This window comes from Dendrobates tinctorius, unplaced genomic scaffold (assembly GCF_039654945.1).
Source record: "Dendrobates tinctorius isolate UK_male_01 unplaced genomic scaffold, ASM3965494v1 ptg000178l, whole genome shotgun sequence".
In the NCBI taxonomy this organism is placed as follows: Eukaryota; Metazoa; Chordata; class Amphibia; order Anura; family Dendrobatidae; genus Dendrobates; species Dendrobates tinctorius.
This window is the reverse complement of record NW_027361845.1, coordinates 5,002,623-5,025,242: the sequence shown is the minus strand read 5'-3', so window position 1 is coordinate 5,025,242 and position 22,620 is coordinate 5,002,623. Positions and strand designations below refer to the sequence as shown.

Genomic DNA, 22,620 nt, shown 5'->3' with positions numbered 1-22,620 from the left:
GCCTATAAGTCTCCTTACCAACTGGCTTGTTAGCTATGTCACTCTCTATATTGTCACCTATATTGCGGGGTAGAAAGCTTGAGACTCCAGACCGTACTCTGTGTTTGAGAAAAGAGTGCGTGGCTAACCGGACAGAGCTGGAGTGCGCGAGTGACCAGACATGGGAACTTTGGGCGCGCGGGACGCCTGTGAGGTAAAATCAGCTGAGAGGCGTCTGAGCAGAGCCTGGGACGGCAGAGCGCTTTGACAGGAGACCGTCGACTGAGTACCGCTCAGACACCGCTGTCCCAGCTGACATCACTACCCCCGCTGACACCGTCGACACCGCTGCCACAGCCGCCCCCGCTGACAGTACTGACCGTGAGAGACAAGGTCTGTCAACGGGACTTAGGCGTGTGTCGATTCGGCACAGCGAGCCGGGCTGCCCATTGTAAACTGTGCTTGGGCAGTGCTGCAAATCTCCGTAGGGTTGGGACACTCACCGCTGAGGATAAGGACGTATCCCTCTTCATCACCTCATCTGCTGGACCCAAAACCCGCATCAGGATCCCCAGGATTCACCGCCATCGTCAGGACCGCGGGAGGACACCGCCAACATCAAAAGACGCTACATCATTTACCTCCGGATTGTGACAGACCCTCACTGCGACACAATCTAGGCAGCACCACTCACAGACAGAAGTCCAACCGTGACTGCCGCCTGAGTGATAAGTTATACTTTATTGTATCGCCGGCGTTACTTGTTCCTTAAGTTATCCCCATGTTGCTGTATTAGGGAATATTATCCCTCTGTTTTCTCCCTGCGTGGACTGTCTTCTGTATAATAAACCCCTTTCACCCTTTACGGTCCATTACTGCACCCTACGTGCCTGCAGCCTCCTCACCCCTGCAGCAGGAAACCATGCGATCAGCTGATCACTGAGGAACACTGCAGACAATAAGGGATTTCCAAAGTGGTCTACTACCCCTTTAACGATATTATATTTTTTTACTCTATTACTTATAGTGGTGTTGTTTCTGTATCTTTGGCCATCCGCTACCGAAGACGGCATGCACTGGAAATCTTCTTTGGACCTACCCAGTTTCCAAGGCAAGTCTTACAAAGCCCTTCCGGTTGCTCAGAGTCACGATATGCTCCCCTGGACTGCTCTGCAGGGACTCGGCCGCCCCTCCGACCACGATGAAGACGGCGTTTCCAGAGCCACAGCGGGACAGCAGGTAGCGAAGGCTGTCTTTACTTACAGGGATAGTTCCTAGGTGAGAAAGGAGAGGCAGAGAATGGAGAACGAGAGTGATGGCATACTTATTAAACAAGGACTGACATAGACTATGTGTGATGTATAAGTGCACTGTGGTATATGCCAGTCCTGCCTAGAATAGTGCACAAGTTACACCGTGCAGCAATAGAGAGGGAAAGCTCTAGATCGCCATCTGGTGTTCAATCATGGGACTTCATTACACAAAGAGAAACCATAATTTTATGTACCGTATTCATTCCACAAATCAATAGTGCATATGAAAATAAGAGAATTAGTAACATACCTTATCAGATGAGTCTGCTTTCTCCTTCTGGATGGATCGTTCATATTCAAAATTCTCATTTCACTGGTAAAATGCATTTTTAGTGAAAACACTGACTTTGCTATTACTGAGCTAGGAGATGATAGGGAGAACTGTAATCATCAGTTCAGGTGAACTTGCAGTGGACCATCTGTACCTGCCTCTAGCTCCTCCTCCTCTGTATGTGTCTCCTCTAGCTCCTCCCCATGTATGTCTCCTCTAGCTCCTCCCCCTCTGTTTGTGTCTGCCTTTAGCTCCTCTCCCTCTCTGTCTGCCCCTTGCTCCTACCCCTCTCTATATCTGTATCTGTGTCTATCTCCTCCCCACCTATGCCTGTATCTGCATCTAGCACCTCCCCCTCTATGTCTGTATCTGCTTCTAGCACCTCCCCCTCTGTCTGTATCAGCCTCTAGCACCTCCCCTTCTATGTCTGTATCTGCCTCTAGCACCTCCCCCTCTGTCTGTATCAGCCTCTAGCACCTCCCCCTCTATGTCTATATCTGCCTCTAGCACCTCCCCCTCTATGTCTGTATCTGCCTCTAGCTCCTCCCCTCTATATCTGTATCTGCCTCTAGCACCTCCCCCTCTATGTCTGTATCGGCCTCTAGTACCTCCCCCTCTATGTCTGTATCTGCCTCTAGCACCTCCTCCTCTATGACTGTGTCTGTCTCTAGCTCATCCCCCTCTGTATCTGCCTCTAGCTCCTTTCTTATGCCTGTATCTGTCTCTAGCACCTCCCCTATGTCTGCCTCTAGCTCCTCCCCTTATGTGTTTCTGCCTGCCTCTAGCTCCTCCTCCTCTGTCTGTCTCTAGCTCTTCCCCTCTATGTCTGTATCTGACTCTTGCTCCTCTCCTTTCCTTCCTCTTCTCTCATTTCCATTCTCTCCTTTCCTTCCTTTCTTTTCTCTCCTCATCTTTCCTTCCTTTCCTTTCTAACCTTTCCTTCCTCACCTCTCCTCTCATTTGCTTTCCTTTCTTTCCTCTCCTGTTTCCTTTCTCTTCTCTTGTTTCCTTTCTCTCCTATCTTCTCCTTCCTTTCATTTCCTTCCTCTCCTCTCATTTTCTTTCCTTTCTCCTCTCGTTTCCTTTCTCTCCTTTCCTTCCTCTCTTCTCCTGCCTTTCCTTACCTTCCTCTCCACTCCTTCCTCTCCTCTCCTTTCCTTCCTCTCCTATCTTATCTTTCCTCTCCTCTCTTTTCCTTCCTCTCCTCTCTTTTCCTTTCTCTCCTTTCCTTTCCTGTCTCTCCTCTCCTTTCCTGTCTCTCCTCTCCTTTCCTTCCTCTAGTCTCTTTTCCTTTCCTTTCTCTTTTCTCCTTTCGCTCCTCTCCTTTCTCTCCTCTACTTTCCTCTCTCTCTCCTTTCCTGTCTCTTCGCTCCTCTCTCTCCTCTCTTTTCCTTCCTCTCCTTTGTCTCCTCTACTCTCTCTCCTCCACTTTCTTTCCTCTCCTCTCCATTTTCTCCTTCCTTTCTTTCCTCTCCTCTCCCTCCAGCAGGAGACAGCAGCTGATCTCCTGATGAGATTTATTACACAGTTTGCTATTTACATGTGCGCTATTCATTTATGATATAAACGCTAAAGTGACGGATCCACTTTCAGTGCAAAAACACAGTTGAAAAATGCTACAGAGAGCCACTGGAGCCATACAGGGCTGGTAGATTGAGTTCTTGTCACCTCCAGTCTTCTCACCTGCCGACATGATGTAGTCACGGTATATAGGCATCCTGAAGAGCCCGGCCAGAACAGCCAGCCATGGACGGACCCCCGGATACATCTCAGAGAAACCGGTGGCCTCAGTAGCAAAGTTACAGAAGGATGAAGCTGAAAAGATTCCATGGGGGTGACACCCCAGCACGTAGTTCCTATCGGGACTGAGCGGAGCCGCCTGAACGAGCTGTTTGGGTATAAAAACACAAAGTGCCATAAAAGGATAAATGAGCCAATAAGTTAAAACATAATACAAGAAACTGTTGTCTAGTCACAGGGGTGATGCCAGTGTGGGATGGGTGGCAGACGGAGTGGCAAAAAGCATATTTGCTTTTGCAATGGTAGATAAAGGGCTAGAACATCAAAGGCAATCTTTGGCCTGGACAAAGGATAGCTCAGCCACGGCTTCTCCTAATTTTGCCAGTATTGATTGGATCAAGAGTTGACTTGGACCGACCAACTGGTCAATGCACAAAAATAATGGCAGCCCATATCGGCCTTCTCTGCCATCATCGACTGATTGGCACCCGGTCTGTATTGGGTAAAGAGATTATTTTTGCCCTTGAAAAAGTTTTGAGATCAGATAACAGGAGAATTAAAAAACACAAAACTGGAAATGAAAATTGATGTTAAATTTAGCTCGAAACACATACGGACAGAATGAAGTTCGCTCTTAATTTTGGATGTACAGCAGAACAAGAAGACCCAACTCATCGAGAAAGATGATCCTGATCAGAAGAGATGAAGGCACAGGTGAAAGAGGGAGACTCCCCTACGAAATGGATAAAGGCAATCACCAATATCATGAACAAAACAGAAGAGAAGACAGGACATTATGGAGAAACTCCTTCCTCACCAAGAGGAGATGCCTTCTTGGCGACATCTAATGATGTTATATAATACTTTAAATATACCAAAATTATATAGAAAATATTAGATTTACTGCATTGTTTTTAGTGTTGAGGTTACCTTTATGGGGAAGTAATCTCTGAAATGTTTCCAGATTGTCCATCTCCTCACCCATTCTATTCTACGACCACCTGTCAGGAAAGACCATGTAGAATAGAGAAGTGAATCAAATGGACAGAAACTTAAAATCACAATTTGGGACAATGATGATCATACGACTGCGTCTGGTCATCCTAAGAACATGCCAAAAAAAGTTTGTCTCAATGCTGGATGTGATCGAGATTGATGGGATGATTTAGCGAATCCTGCTTTGAGCAGGGGGTTGGACCAGATGGCCCAGGAGGTCCCTTCCAACTCTACCATTCTATGATTCTATGAACGTGCACATTAAAATTACAGAGGATCCTCCGGTGGCACTGACATGATAATGAACCTCAAAGGTCCAGCAGAAGACAACTCAATTTGGAGGTGTCTTTGGCATCAGTCACTCACTTCTAGGATCTACTTCGTATGATATGATCACATATACAGTAACCTATTGGTGAATTTACAATGTCTATGCACATGTTCTGTTTGGATGGATGTTAGGTCCTCATTATCATCTCTGGAGGCCTAAGGAGCCCAAGTGCAACACTGGATCTAGCAAAAACATTGGCGATCACATGACACATTCCTATGGCTTCCTATGTTCTGTGGTGATATAAGACTGTTGCGTCCCAGCGTAGAGTTTAGTGATGATTCCAGAAACCCATGAAGCTATTGAAGCGTTGATCATTTGGACAGGTTTACGATAAAATTTGGATCATTCTTATTCCCACAATTCCACTTTGAGGAATTATTGATGATCCCGTTAATTTTTTTTTTTTTTCTTATTCTTTCCTAAGATGCTTTTTTCATGTGAGATTTGTAAAAATTCAGTCCAGGTTGTAAAGTTTAATAAGTCCATACCTTTCACTGGAGTGTCCCAATCGATTAGCAGCCAAAAGAAATACACCACAGGTATTATCCAGAAGGAGGTGAACAACAAGTACACTAAGAAGATGGTGAAAAATGTCCCTGAAAGGAGACAAAATACATTTGTAAAAATAATGTGGCATGACAGTATCTGTACATTTCATCTACTATCGAAAAAGATCCTGGAAAATTGGACCATAGCTGTGGAGGAGTGTGCTGATCTTGTAGGGTGCAATTACTTTTCCATTGCCATAATTTGAGGCGTTAGCGGAGACGTAGATCCCACAGAACCACCAACCTCTGGAGAGATTGAAGTCTAGAAAGCATAGCGTTCTACGGAACAGAGGCTTATTGGGTCTCGTTTCCGCACCTCACAATAATCCATGTATACAATGTATGTACAGATCAGTCTGGGCTCGTGTTTGGGTTTGACTGTTGTCGTGCCCAGTTGACTTTCCAGACTCAAAAACACAGTGTTATTAACTATAATTTTCCTTTCACTCACCCATCAGAAGAAATGTCAACACCCACTGAAAAACGCTAATGGAAAGGACATGCTTTCTCACAGAGTCATCCATCTTGAGCCTCGTACTTGTGTGACCTGCTGATGGAAGCACAAGCCATAACATTAGTTGCCCATATTTAGGAAGATGGGTCAGCCATGGATCTCAGGAATAATGGTCTCCATGTCCATGCTCAATACCCCTTCCTCCCGCCCTTTAGACTGTCAATGCTTTATCGTTGGCATTTGTAACCCAACTTGGGCTGCCGTAGGTGAGGCTTGCAATCAGTCTTGAACTGATATTTTCCCTTCAACCATATAATTATTGGAGTCAAGGGAATTGAGCGTTGTGTATCGTATTTAGAAGATAGTATGCAGCTTGAGATCTACATAGACTCAAGACTAAAGTTGAGCAACTTTGTTCGGATTCGTTTTGTTCCGAATAAGATCGGCAGCGAATATTGGTTTTGCAATATTCGAACACAACCGAACGTCATTAGAATCAATGAGACCTACAAAAATCACATGAGTTCAAAAACGCCCAGATTCAAAAAATCCTTGGTATAAATCTCACAAAAAACAATTTTTTTGTGCAAAAAATAGTTAAATATCTTTATTAATATTCTCATAAAAACATGTGTAAGTACAAAATGCATGAGTACATAAGGTGGAAGACTTGACAGCAAAACCACTTGAAAAATTGTAATCATAACAGCTAACACCATATAGGCAAAATGGCCGAGAGGCAGTGTCTAGCATCAGTATTAGGGTATAACAGTGCAGGAATATCAGTATATCCTGGAAAAACCTATATGCAAAAGAGTACCTTATTCATACGACATCATAAATAGGAATCATATTAAGTGAGCTGACGAACAAAGATCCTACAATAAATAGTAAGCCTCGAACCTCCCTAATCACCCAAACCTGGAGCTAAGGTCACGAGACTGACCCTCAAAGGCCGCATCCGTAGAACACACCCTCCTCATCCGTAAAAATTGTCCGGTGGGAATTGCTCGAATGGTTGATGGAGTATGGGCAGAGGTTGCATGCAATAAAGCAGTAACCGCGGTGTCTTTACGAAAGATGTCTGTCTGAATTCTGCCCTCCCCATCTACCATGACCTTGATATCCAAAAAGTCAATATTTCTAGCGTTGATTTTATGTGTTAGTCTGATGTTATACATATTCTGATTAAGTGCACGGATGAAGTCCAGGAGGGCAATCTCGGGACCCAGCCAAATCAAAAAAACATCATCGATAAACCTATACCAGCACTGCGCATGGGATGTGGCCAGCGCACCGCCACCGAAAACCTCACGCTCCCATACCCCAAAAAGAGGTTTGCGTATGACGGTGCACAGGCCGCACCCATTGCAGTGCCTCGCTGTTGTAGGTAAAATCGGTCCTTAAATGTCACACAGCCCCCTGAGGAAGCCCTTTGAGCGAAACGCGTCGGGGAAGAGCCAGCGCCACTTGAAATTCCCACATGGGTAAGAAATTTTAGTCTTTTGCATCTAGACATGTGGTATGACCGCTAGGCATGGTGGAAACAGATTGGGTAATTAGGGAGGTTCGAGGCTTACTATTTATTGTAGGATCTTTGTTCCTCGGCTCACTTAATATGATTCCTATTTATGATGTCGTATGAATAAGGTACTCTTCTGCATATAGGTTTTTCCAGGATATACTGATATTCCTGCACTGTTATACCCTAATACTGATGCTAGACACTGCCTCTCGGCCATTTTGCCTATATGGTGTTAGCTGTTATGATTACAATTTTTCAAGTGGTTTTGCTGTCAAGTCTTCCACCTTATGTACTCATGCATTTTGTACTTACACATGTTTTAATGAGAATATTAATAAAGATATTTAACTATTTTTTGCACAAAAAAATTGGTTTTTGTGTGATTTATAACAAGGATTTTTTGAATCTGGGCGTTTTTGAACTCATGTGATTTTTGTAGGTTTCATTTAGTAAGGAGTTGCCTGATAATTAATTCATTTTTGAACTTGATGTGTTGATCATTTAGGTATGACACCTTGGGTTAAATTAGAATCAATGAGAGTAGAAGTTTCCGAATATGTTCAGAACTGATCATCAAACATACATTCGGCATGAATAGGGCACCAATGTGGCACGAATATGGCAAATTCAGATTTGGCAACCGAATCCGAACAAATTCGCTCAACTCTACTCAAAATCCAACCAGAGAGTTGATAGACTTGGCCAACTCTGCTACCTACATGGATGTTACTATCAGATGGAGGACTCCATTCAAATCAAATTAATTTTGACAGTGACTGGTTCCATTTTCGTTAATTCCTCAGATATATTAGAGTGTTTGCACTTTCATAACTGGTTTCAGTTGCTAGAATATGCTCAGAAGTAGGTAATGCCAGCAGGAAATGACTCAATAGGAAATAATGGTGAAGAATGATGGGTATGACTTGAAATGATAGAAGAAAGGGTTCTATGGAAAAAGCTCCCAATCTGGTGCTGTTTGATAACTATGGTACCCTGTTATGAGAAGACATAGCGCTTCTGCTCTATGACAGAATGAGGAGTAACATAAACCCTCGTAAAGTTAGTCATTCTTGGATGTGTCAATGGATGTAGGGTTGGTGTTGGGTTTTCTACCAATCTGTAGAACATTCTTGAAACGATAAGTAATTGCTTTCATCTGCTATCAAATATACAACTATTCATTGAAGGTGGGATATATCCCAAGGACCAAATCATAGGGAGCCCTTAAGGGACTAATCCTCTTGGGCCTCAACCACCCAAGCTTCCTTCCCAGGTCAGTGCTCTTTATCCCAAATCTTAGTATATTCATACAACTGTGAAGGCCAAAGTGGATTGTAGATCTTTAGAAAGTTTGTTTGGAACTTCTCTTGAACCTCCACATGTTAGGAAGACGGGGATCCTCTGATGGCTGCCAGATAGCCTAACCAGCCGCAAATAGGTGAGGTCTAAGATACTTAGATGAGAGAAGATCTTGGGTATGTGTTCTTTCCTATATGTGGCTACCAAGAGTAGTTAGATGGGCTCTGGGTCTCATGACTGAAAAACCTGACCATCTATCACTCTCTGTCAATGTAGGTACATCTAGGGCAAGTTTATGGTGTTCGTAGGTCCTCTGCAACCATGGGCAGTCTGTCATCCCTACACTTGGCATGACAAACGTAGAATATGGTGACCATAAAGATGAGTGGGGGATGGCATCGGCCCAGGTTTGATGGGAGATGATGATGGCTGCGAGTCCATTCCTTTTCCCCTTTTAGATATCACTTAATGATCAGATCAGTGGTATTACACTTCATCAGATGTTCACGAGATACACCTCGACCAAAATTCAGCCCATTATTAAATTATTCTATTCACCCATTATTCGAAGGGAATATTTTGGAGGATGCAATTACATTTTACAGTTCTAACAAGTGAATACTGAACAGTATGTAAGATAAAAATGAATTATTTATATGTCATATTGGTTTGGTTGTGCTACCTGGACATGAAAAGACACCTTTTGGCACATTACCTATATATACTAGACACAATACCTATATATAGAGAAATCACCTGTACACAGTGATTACCACCTGTATATACAGACATCACCTGTACACAGTGATTACCACCTGTATATACAGACATCACCTGTACACAGTGATTACCACCTGTATATACAGACATCACATGTACACAGTGATTACCACCTGTATATACAGACATCACCTGTACACAGTGATTACCACCTGTATATACAGACATCACCTGTACACAGTGATTACCACCTGTATATACAGACATCACCTGTACACAGTGATTACCACCTGTATATACAGACGTCACCTGTACACAGTGATTATCACCTGTATATACAGACATCACCTGTACACAGTGATTACCACCTGTATATACAGACATCACATGTACACAGTGATTACCACCTGTATATACGGACACCACCTGTACACAGTGATTATCACCTGTATATACAGACATCACCTGTACACAGTGATTACCACCTGTATATACAGACATCACCTGTACACAGTGATTACCACCTGTATATACGGACACCACCTGTACACAGTGATTACCACCTGTATATACAGACATCACCTGTACACAGTGATTACCACCTGTATATACAGACATCACCCGTACACAGTGATTACCACCTGTATATACAGACATCACCTGTACACAGTGATTACCACCTGTATATACAGACATCACCTGTACACAGTGATTACCACCTGTATATACAGACGTCACCTGTACACAGTGATTATCACCTGTATATACAGACATCACCTGTACACAGTGATTACCACCTGTATATACGGACACCACCTGTACACAGTGATTACCACCTGTATATACAGACATCACCTGTACACAGTGATTACCACCTGTATATACAGACGTCACCTGTACACAGTGATTATCACCTGTATATACAGACGTCACCTGTACACAGTGATTACCACCTGTATATACGGACACCACCTGTACACAGTGATTACCACCTGTATATACAGACATCACCTGTACACAGTGATTACCACCTGTATATACAGACACCACCTGTACACAGTGATTACCACCTGTATATACAGACATCACCTGTACACAGTGATTATCACCTGTATATACAGACATCACCTGTACACAGTGATTACCACCTGTATATACAGACGTCACCTGTACACAGTGATTATCACCTGTATATACAGACATCACCTGTACACAGTGATTACCACCTGTATATACAGACGTCACCTGTACACAGTGATTATCACCTGTATATACAGACATCACCTGTACACAGTGATTACCACCTGTATATACAGACGTCACCTGTACACAGTGATTACCACCTGTATATACAGACATCACCTGTACACAGTGATTACCACCTGTATATACAGACATCACATGTACACAGTGATTACCACCTGTATATACAGACATCACCTGTACACAGTGATTACCACCTGTATATACAGACGTCACCTGTACACAGTGATTACCACCTGTATATACGGACACCACCTGTACACAGTGATTACCACCTGTATATACAGACATCACCTGTACACAGTGATTACCACCTGTATATACGGACATCACCTGTACACAGTGATTACCACCTGTATATACAGACATCACCTGTACACAGTGATTACCACCTGTATATACAGACATCACCTGTACACAGTGATTACCACCTGTATATACAGACATCACCTGTACACAGTGATTACCACCTGTATATACAGACATCACCTGTACACAGTGATTACCACCTGTATATACAGACGTCACCTGTACACAGTGATTACCACCTGTATATACAAACATCACCTGTACACAGTGATTACCACCTGTATATACGGACACCACCTGTACACAGTGATTACCACCTGTATATACAGACATCACCTGTACACAGTGATTACCACCTGTATATACAGACATCACCTGTACACAGTGATTACCACCTGTATATACAGACATCACCTGTACACAGTGATTACCACCTGTATATACAGACATCACATGTACACAGTGATTACCACCTGTATATACGGACACCACCTGTACACAGTGATTACCACCTGTATATACAGACATCACCTGTACACAGTGATTACCACCTGTATATACAGACATCACCTGTACACAGTGATTACCACCTGTATATACAGACACCACCTGTACACAGTGATTATCACCTGTATATACAGACGTCACCTGTACACAGTGATTACCACCTGTATATACAGACGTCACCTGTACACAGTGATTACCACCTGAATATACAGACGTCACCTGTACACAGTGATTACCACCTGAATATACAGACGTCACCTGTACACAGTGATTACCACCTGTATATACAGACATCACCTGTACACAGTGATTACCACCTGTATATACAGACATCACCTGTACACAGTGATTACCACCTGTATATACAGACATCACCTGTACACAGTGATTACCACCTGTATATACAGACATCACCTGTACACAGTGATTACCACCTGTATATACAGACATCACCTGTACACAGTGATTACCACCTGTATATACAGACACCACCTGTACACAGTGATTACCACCTGTATATACAGACATCTCCTGTACACAGTGATTACCACCTGTATATACAGACAACTCCTGTACACAGTGATTACCACCTGAATATACAGACATCACCTGTACACAGTGATTACCACCTGTATATACAGACACCACCTGTACACAGTGATTACCACCTGTATATACAGACATCTCCTGTACACAGTGATTACCACCTGTATATACAGACATCTCCTGTACACAGTGATTACCACCTGAATATACAGACATCACCTGTACACAGTGATTATCACCTGTATATACAGACATCACCTGTACACACTGATTATCACCTGTATATACAGACACCACCTGTACACAGTGATTACCACCTGTATATACAGACATCACCTGTACACAGTGATTACCACCTGTATATACAGACACCACCTGTACACAGTGATTATCACCTGTATATACAGACATCACCTGTACACAGTGATTACCACCTGTATATACAGACACCACCTGTACACAGTGATTATCACCTGTATATACAGACATCACCTGTACACAGTGATTACCACCTGTATATACAGACGTCACCTGTACACAGTGATTATCACCTGTATATACAGACATCACCTGTACACAGTGATTACCACCTGTATATACAGACATCACCTGTACACAGTGATTACCACCTGTATATACAGACGTCACCTGTACACAGTGATTATCACCTGTATATACAGACATCACCTGTACACAGTGATTACCACCTGTATATACAGACATCACCTGTACACAGTGATTACCACCTGTATATACAGACATCACCTGTACACAGTGATTACCACCTGTATATACAGACGTCACCTGTACACAGTGATTATCACCTGTATATACAGACATCACCTGTACACAGTGATTATCACCTGTATATACAGACATCACCTGTACACAGTGATTACCACCTGTATATACAGACATCACCTGTACACAGTGATTATCACCTGTATATACAGACATCACCTGTACACAGTGATTACCACCTGTATATACAGACATCACCTGTACACAGTGATTATCACCTGTATATACAGACATCACCTGTACACAGTGATTATCACCTGTATATACAGACATCACCTGTACACAGTGATTACCACCTGTATATACAGACGTCACCTGTACACAGTGATTACCACCTGAATATACAGACATCACCTGTACACAGTGATTACCACCTGTATATACAGACATCACCTGTACACAGTGATTACCACCTGTATATACAGACATCACCTGTACAGTGATTATCACCTGTATATACAGACATCACCTGTACACAGTGATTATCACCTGTATATACAGACATCACCTGTACACAGTGATTACCACCTGTATATACAGACATCACCTGTACACAGTGATTACCACCTGTATATACAGACATCACCTGTACACAGTGATTATCACCTGTATATACAGACACCACCTGTACACAGTGATTACCACCTGTATATACAGACATCACCTATACACAGTGATTATCACCTGTATATACAGACATCACCTGTACACAGTGATTACCACCTGAATATACAGACATCACCTGTACACAGTGATTACCACCTGAATATACAGACATCACCTGTACAGTGATTATCACCTGTATATACAGACATCACCTGTACACAGTGATTACCACCTGAATATACAGACATCACCTATACACAGTGATTACCACCTGAATATACAGACATCACCTGTACAGTGATTATCACCTGTATATACAGACATCACCTGTACACAGTGATTACCACCTGAATATACAGACATCACCTGTACACAGTGATTACCACCTGTATATACAGACATCACCTGTACACAGTGATTACCACCTGTATATACAGACATCACCTGTACACAGTGATTACCACCTGTATATACAGACATCACATGCACACCGTGATTACCACCTGTATATACCGACATCACCTGTACAGTGATTACCACCTGTATATACAGACATTACCTGTACACAGTGATTACCACCTGTATATACAGACATCACCTGTACAGTGATTACCACCTGTATATACAGAAGTCACCTGTACACAGTGATTACCACCTGTATATACAGACATCTCATGTACACAGTGATTACCACCTGTATATACAGACATCACATGCACACCGTGATTACCACCTGTATATACAGACATCACCTGTACAGTGATTACCACCTGTATATACAGACATTACCTGTACACAGTGATTACCACCTGTATATACAAACATCACCTGTACACAGTGATTACCACCTGTATATACAGACATCTCATGTACACAGTGATTACCATCTGTATATACAGACATCACATGCACACCGTGATTACCACCTGTATATACAGACATCACCTGTACAGTGATTACCACCTGTATATACAGACATTACCTGTACACAGTGATTACCACCTGTATATACAAACATCACCTGTACACAGTGATTACCACCTGTATATACAGAAGTCACCTGTACACAGTGATTACCACCTGTATATACAGACATCACCTGTACACAGTGATTACCACCTGTATATACAGACATCTCATGTACACAGTGATTACCACCTGTATATACAGACATCTCCTGTACACAGTGATTACCACCTGTCTATACAGACACCACCTGTACACAGTGATTACCACCTGTATATACAGACATCTCCTGTACACAGTGATTACCACCTGTATATACAGACATCACCTGTACACAGTGATTACCACCTGTACATACAGACATCACCTGTACACAGTGATTACCACCTGTATATACAGACATCACCTGTACACAGTGATTACCACCTGTATATACAGACACCACCTGTACACAGTGATTACCACCTGTATATACAGACACCACCTGTACACAGTGATTACCACCTGTATATACAGACATCACCTGTACACAGTGATTACCACCTGTATATACAGACACCACCTGTACACAGTGATTACCACCTGTATATACAGACACCACCTGTACACAGTGATTACCACCTGTATATACAGACATCACCTGTACACAGTGATTACCACCTGTATATGCAGACATCTCCTGTACACAGTGATTACCACCTGTATATACAGTCATCACCTGTACACAGTGATTACCACCTGTATATACAGACATCACCTGTACACAGTGATTGCCACCTGTACATACAGACATCACCTGTACACAGTGATTGCCACCTGTATATACAGACATCACCTGTACACAGTGATTACCACCTGTACATACAGACATCACCTGTACACAGTGATTACCACCTGTATATACAGACATCACCTGTACACAGTGATTACCATCTGTATATACAGACACCACCTGTACACAGTGATTACCACTTGTATATACAGACACCACCTGTACACAGTGATTACCACTTGTATATACAGACACCACCTGTACACAGTGATTACCACCTGTATATACAGACATCACCTGTACACAGTGATTACCACCTGTATATACAGACGTCACCTGTACACAGTGATTACCACCTGTATATACAAACATCACCTGTACACAGTGATTACCACCTGTATATACAAACATCACCTGTACACAGTGATTACCACCTGTATATACAGACACCACCTGTACACAGTGATTACCACCTGTATATACAGACATCACCTGTACACAGTGATTACCACCTGTATATACAGACATCACCTGTACACAGTGATTACCAGCTGTATATACAGACATCACCTGTACACAGTGATTACCACCTGTATATACAGACACCACCTGTACACAGTGATTACCACCTGTATATACAGACGTCACCTGTACACAGTGATTACCACCTGTATATACAAACATCACCTGTACACAGTGATTACCACCTGTATATACAGACGTCACCTGTACACTTTGATTACCACCTGTATATACAGACGTCACCTGTACACAGTGATTACCACCTGTATATACAGACATCACCTGTACACAGTGATTACCACCTGTATATACAGACATCACCTGTACACAGTGATTACCACCTGTATATACAGACATCACCTGTACACAGTGATTACCACCTGTATATACAGACACCACCTGTACACAGTGATTACCACCTGTATATACAGACATCACCTGTACAGTGATTACCACCTGTATATACAGACGTCACCTGTACACAGTGATTACCACCTGTATATACAAACATCACCTGTTCACAGTGATTACCACCTGTATATACAAACATCACCTGTACACAGTGATTACCACCTGTATATACAGACACCACCTGTACACAGTGATTACCACCTGTATATACAGACATCACCTGTACACAGTGATTACCACCTGTATATACAGACGTCACCTGTACACAGTGATTACCACCTGTATATACAGACATCACCTGTACACAGTGATTACCAGCTGTATATACAGACATCACCTGTACACAGTGATTACCACCTGTATATACAGACATCACCTGTACACAGTGATTACCACCTGTATATACAGACGTCACCTGTACACAGTGATTACCACCTGTATATACAGACACCACCTGTACACAGTGATTACCACTTGTATATACAGACACCACCTGTACACAGTGATTACCACCTGTATATACAGACACCACCTGTACACAGTGATTACCACCTGTATATACAGACATCACCTGTACACAGTGATTACCACCTGTATATACAGACATCACCTGTACACAGTGATTACCACCTGTCTATACAGACACCACCTGTACACAGTGATTACCACCTGTATATACAGACACCACCTGTACACAGTGATTACCACCTGGATATACAGACATCACCTGTACATAGTGATTACCACCTGTATATACAGACACCACCTGTACACAGTGATTACCACCTGTATATACAAACATCACCTGTACACAGTGATTACCACCTGTATATACAGACATCTCCTGTACACAGTGATTACCACCTGTATATACAGTCGTCACCTGTACACAGTGATTACCACCTGTATATACAGACACCACCTGTACACAGTGATTACCACCTGTATATACAGACACCACCTGTACACAGTGATTACCACCTGTATATACAGACATCACCTGTACACAGTGATTACCACCTGTATATACAGACACCACCTGTACACAGTGATTACCACCTGTATATACAGACATCACCTGTACACAGTGATTACCACCTGTATATACAGTCATCACCTGTTCACAGTGATTACCACCTGTATATACAGACATCACCTGTACACAGTGATTATCACCTGTATATACAGACACCACCTGTACACAGTGATTACCACCTGTACACAGTGATTACCACCTGTATATACAGACGTCACCTGTACACAGTGATTACCACCTGTATATACAGACATCACCTGTACACAGTGATTACCACCTGTACATACAGACATCACCTGTACACAGTGATTACCACCTGTATGTACAGACATCACCTGTACACAGTGATTACCACCTGTATATACAGACGTCACCTGTACACTTTGATTACCACCTGTATATACAGACGTCACCTGTACACAGTGATTACCACCTGTATATACAGACATCACCTGTACACAGTGATTACCACCTGTATATACAGACACCACCTGTACACAGTGATTACCACCTGTATATACAGACATCACCTGTACACAGTGATTACCACCTGTATATACAGACGTCACCTGTACACAGTGATTACCACCTGTATATACAAACGTCACCTGTACACAGTGATTACCACCTGTATATACAGACATCACCTGTACACAGTGATTACCACCTGTATATACAGACACCACCTGTACACAGTGATTACCACCTGTATATACAAACATCACCTGTACACAGTGATTACCACCTGTATATACAGACACCACCTGTACACAGTGATTACCACCTGTATATACAGACATCACCTGTACACAGTGATTACCACCTGTATATACAGACGTCACCTGTACACAGTGATTACCACCTGTATATACAGACATCACCTGTACACAGTGATTACCACCTGTATATACAGACATCACCTGTACACAGTGATTACCAGCTGTATATACAGACATCACCTGTACACAGTGATTACCACCTGTATATACAGACACCACCTGTACACAGTGATTACCACCTGTATATACAGACGTCACCTGTACACAGTGATTACCACCTGTATATACAAACATCACCTGTACACAGTGATTACCACCTGTATATACAGACGTCACCTGTACACTTTGATTACCACCTGTATATACAGACGTCACCTGTACACAGTGATTACCACCTGTATATACAGACATCACCTGTACACAGTGATTACCACCTGTATATACAGACATCACCTGTACACAGTGATTACCACCTGTATATACAGACATCACCTGTACACAGTGATTACCACCTGTATATACAGACACCACCTGTACACAGTGATTACCACCTGTATATACAGACATCACCTGTACAGTGATTACCACCTGTATATACAGACGTCACCTGTACACAGTGATTACCACCTGTATATACAAACATCACCTGTACACAGTGATTACCACCTGTATATACAAACATCACCTGTACACAGTGATTACCACCTGTATCTACAGACACCACCTGTACACAGTGATTACCACCTGTATATACAGACATCACCTGTACACAGTGATTACCACCTGTATATACAGACGTCACCTGTACACAGTGATTACCACCTGTATATACAGACGTCACCTGTACACAGTGATTACCACCTGTATATACAGACGTCACCTGTACACAGTGATTACCACCTGTATATACAAACATCACCTGTACACAGTGATTACCACCTGTATATACAAACATCACCTGTACACAGTGATTACCACCTGTATATACAGACACCACCTGTACACAGTGATTACCACCTGTAGATACAGACGTCACCTGTACACAGTGATTACCACCTGTATATACAAACATCACCTGTACACAGTGATTACCACCTGTATATACAGACGTCACCTGTACACAGTGATTACCACCTGTATATACAGACGTCACCTGTACACAGTGATTACCACCTGTATATACAGACATCACCTGTACACAGTGATTACCACCTGTATATACAAACATCACCTGTACACAGTGATTACCACCTGTATATACAGACGTCACCTGTACACAGTGATTACCACCTGTATATACAAACATCACCTGTACACAGTGATTACCACCTGTACATACAGACATCACCTGTACACAGTGATTACCACCTGTATATACAGACGTCACCTGTACACAGTGATTACCACCTGTATATACAAACATCACCTGTACACAGTGATTACCACCTGTATATACAGACGTCACCTGTACACAGTGATTACCACCTGTATATACAGACATCACCTGTACACAGTGATTACCACCTGTATATACGGACACCACCTGTGCCGGTTGTCGCCTCCTCTCTCCTGGGTGCCGGTTGCCCCGTCCTTTCTGTATCGCCCAGTCGCCCTCTCACCTGTGCCCGCGTCAGTGCCCCCGGTGCTCTGCGTCCTGCATGGCGTGATGTACAGCAGCGCTGAGTGTGTGTAGCGCCCTGCGGTGTCAGCATCTGCTTTCAGTATCTGATGCTCTGAACTTTGCTCATGTTACTGATGCAACACAAGGACTGTGCCCGGGAACACCCTGAGATTTAACCCTTTGTTTCTCTCGCTTTTCTGTCTATTTGCATGCAATCTTCTCTGTTATCAGCCATGTTTTATTATGGAGCGGCCGCTCACTTCGGTGATTTGCCCATTTTTAGGGTCAGTGTCCCTTTAAGACCCAGTAGTATGGGATTTGATCCTTTATCTCTGTGGATTCAGCTTCCTCCTTGGGGCACAGTTTTCATTTTTGTCCTCTCAGGTTTTCTATGGATTTAAAGGCTGCACTGTTGAACTCTGCCCGACACATGGCTCATATAATCTTTACTCCCCGGTGATCGCTGTATTGTAGCCCTGATTACCGCAGGATTCCACTGCAGGGCCCTAAATTCTGCAATCGCAATGGAAGACCTTTTTTTATACTATCATTCTATATTGTGCATTGTTTGGCGGCACTATTTAATGGTTATTATTTAGCATTTTTTTTACTTAGACGGTGCCTTTGTGCAATGTATGGCGGCATTATTTGTTTACTTTTTCGCAGCATTTAGACACTGCTATTTGTGCACTATATGCGGCACTATTTAATGATTGTTTTTGCCTATTTTTACTTATTTGTGCATTGTATGGCGGTATTATTCGCTTACTTCTTTGTAGTATTTAGATAGTGCTATTAGTGCACTATATGGCGGCACTATTTAATTATTTTTTTACTTGTTTTTGCATTGTATGCATTGTATGACAGTATTATTGTTTACTTTTTAGTAGTATTTAGATACTGCTATTTGTGCACTATATGGCGGCACTATTTAATTATAGTTTTGACCTTTTTTCACGTTTTTGTGCATTGTATGGTGGTATTATTTGTTATTAGTATTGTGTGTGCAATGTAGGGCAGTATTATTTTTTTTTACTGTTTTTAGCAATTGTGCATTTTATTTCGGTATTCTCGAACGACTGTTTTTCAGTGTTATTTTGCGCAGTACTATTTTTTCTACCATTTGTAAATTGATATTTGTGCATTGTTTGGCGTTATTATATAATTACTGTAGCTTAGCATTACGGTATTTGAGTAGTACTATTTGTGCATTGCATGGCAGTGTTATTTTGCTACTGCTTTTCAGTATTATGTGGCCAGTGCTATGTTTGCATTGTTTGGCGGTATTTTATGATTACTGTTGTTTAGTATTATTTGGCTAGTGCTAATAGTGCATTGTATGGTAGCATTATTTTGTCTCTGTTTTTTACTATTATTTGGACAGTGCTATGAGTGCATTATGATGTGGTATTATTTCAGTGCTGCTTTTACTGTTTTTATAGTGAACTGGGCAATGATATTTTTTATTGCTATTGTTTAGTACTATATGGACAGTGTTACTTGTGAATCATATGGTGGTATTATTGGCTTACTGTTTCCTAGAATTCATTGTACGGTATTTTTTGTGCATGGTATGGCGGTATTATTTATTGTTTTTAGTATTATTTTGACAGTGTTATTAATTCATTATACGGTGGTAAAATTCGATGACTATTTTTCACTATTATTTAAACAGTCCCAATAACGCATTGTGTTACGGTATTATTTAATTACTATTTTGTTATTATTTGTAGAGTGCTGCTTCTGCATTACATGGCATCATTATTTCTTTACTGTTTTGCAGCATTATTTGGATGGTGCTTTTTGTGCACTGTATGGCGGAATCATTGAAATATACTTTTTAGTAATATTTTGACAGTGTTATTAATTCATTATACGCTGGCAAAATGTGTGTTACTATTATTTAGACAGTGCCATTTATGTATTGTATTACGGTATTATTTAATTACGATTTTGGTGTTATTTACACAGTGCTAATAATTTTTAATAATTTTTTATTTATGTGGCGCGAACATATTCTGCAGCACTTTACAGTGTCTATCATATGGGGGGTATTATTTCATTACCGTTTTCTAGTATTATTTGGATAAGCCTTTTTTTTGTGCATTGTGTGGCGGTATTATTTGTGACTGAATTTTAGTTTTATTTTTGTGCGTTGTATACTGATTTCTTGTGAGGGTACTATAGGAGGATGTTATTTGGGCATCATACGATATTGTCATTTCGGCAGTTGTGATATTTCACTGTGGTCGTATTATCTGAGAACTGTATGAAAATTACACCATCTCCATATCACATGTAGACAGCACTGAAAAATGGTACTCCTACGGCCTGCAAAAATTGCCCCGACCTTGACCCAACGGCTGAGTTTTGGTAATGAGCGAGCGTGCACGGATAAGGAGACTACAGGCAATCCCTGCACGTGTTGTGGCTGTCGAACAGCCGCCAGACATGCAGCCATGGGGACTCGAATATATTTTTCGAGCATGCTGAAAATACTCGATTAAGACATGAGCATGCTGAGATAACACCTTATCCCGATCACGCTTACTCATCACTACTGAGTTTCCATTGATTTGACTCCTTTCCTATCTCCCCTCCTGCACTTTGTATTTTGTTGGTGTCCGTCGTCATCGTCCTTCCCATTGATCAATTCTCACCTCTGGCCCCAGATTACGTGAAGATTAAAGGGCCAATCACAGCAAAAGAGATTCAGCGTTTCACGACAACCTTCCAGAGCACCCGATGAACAAGCAAAACGCTCGATTTTGGGGTAAAAATATTTTTCTGAGCTGCACAAAAGATCATCGTCCTCGGCAGCGCATCGTCTTGTGTAAGCAGGACTCGTGCTGCCGAGAACAAAAGGATCCAATGCACAATGAGCGGATCTAAGAGATCGTTCAAAGCGGACTGCCTGTGTAAATGGGGCCGCTACACGACCGGTAGATATTTACCGATCGGTGATCGTTTCGTGACAGAATCTGGTTAATGTAAACAGACCCTTATGGTGACAACAGAAATAAAATTAAAAAAGATCCATCGAAAAAAAAGAAAACTCACAAACACATCTGACTATAGCGTCTGCTACACTTTATTTTCATCACCACTGAAAAATATCAAATTTTTCTTTTATTTACAAGAATTAACTAAAAAAAAACATTAAAAAAATAAGTTGATTCTTTTTTCTTCTTTTGGATTCCCTCAGGCGTTCTGGTGCCAATAGTACCTGGGTGCCCCTAGAGTTACTCCAGGGAAGACTTAATTAATTTCGTTAGCAGATTTGGACTGGAGACAACAAAACC

At 42.0% G+C, this 22,620-nt stretch overlaps 1 protein-coding gene across 2 annotated transcripts in view; it reads right to left on the bottom strand.

Moving 5' to 3' along the window:
• The window catches only part of LOC141054363 (diacylglycerol O-acyltransferase 2-like), a 46,688-nt gene extending 27,251 nt beyond the window's left edge, over nt 1–19,437 (bottom strand). The window contains exons 1-6 of one of the 2 annotated variants that reach the window (XM_073551688.1): nt 19,317–19,437; nt 5,633–5,731; nt 5,122–5,229; nt 4,234–4,304; nt 3,247–3,451; nt 1,079–1,253 (exon numbers count right to left, since the gene is read on the bottom strand). In XM_073551688.1, coding sequence (XP_073407789.1) covers nt 1,079–1,253; nt 3,247–3,451; nt 4,234–4,304; nt 5,122–5,229; nt 5,633–5,705 — 632 coding nt within the window. In that variant the 5' untranslated portion in view covers nt 5,706–5,731; nt 19,317–19,437. The remainder of the gene's footprint in view (nt 1–1,078; nt 1,254–3,246; nt 3,452–4,233; nt 4,305–5,121; nt 5,230–5,632; nt 5,732–19,316) is intronic. The other variant, XM_073551689.1, reaches the window with a different exon arrangement.
• Nucleotides 19,438–22,620: the final 3,183 nt, after the last annotated feature.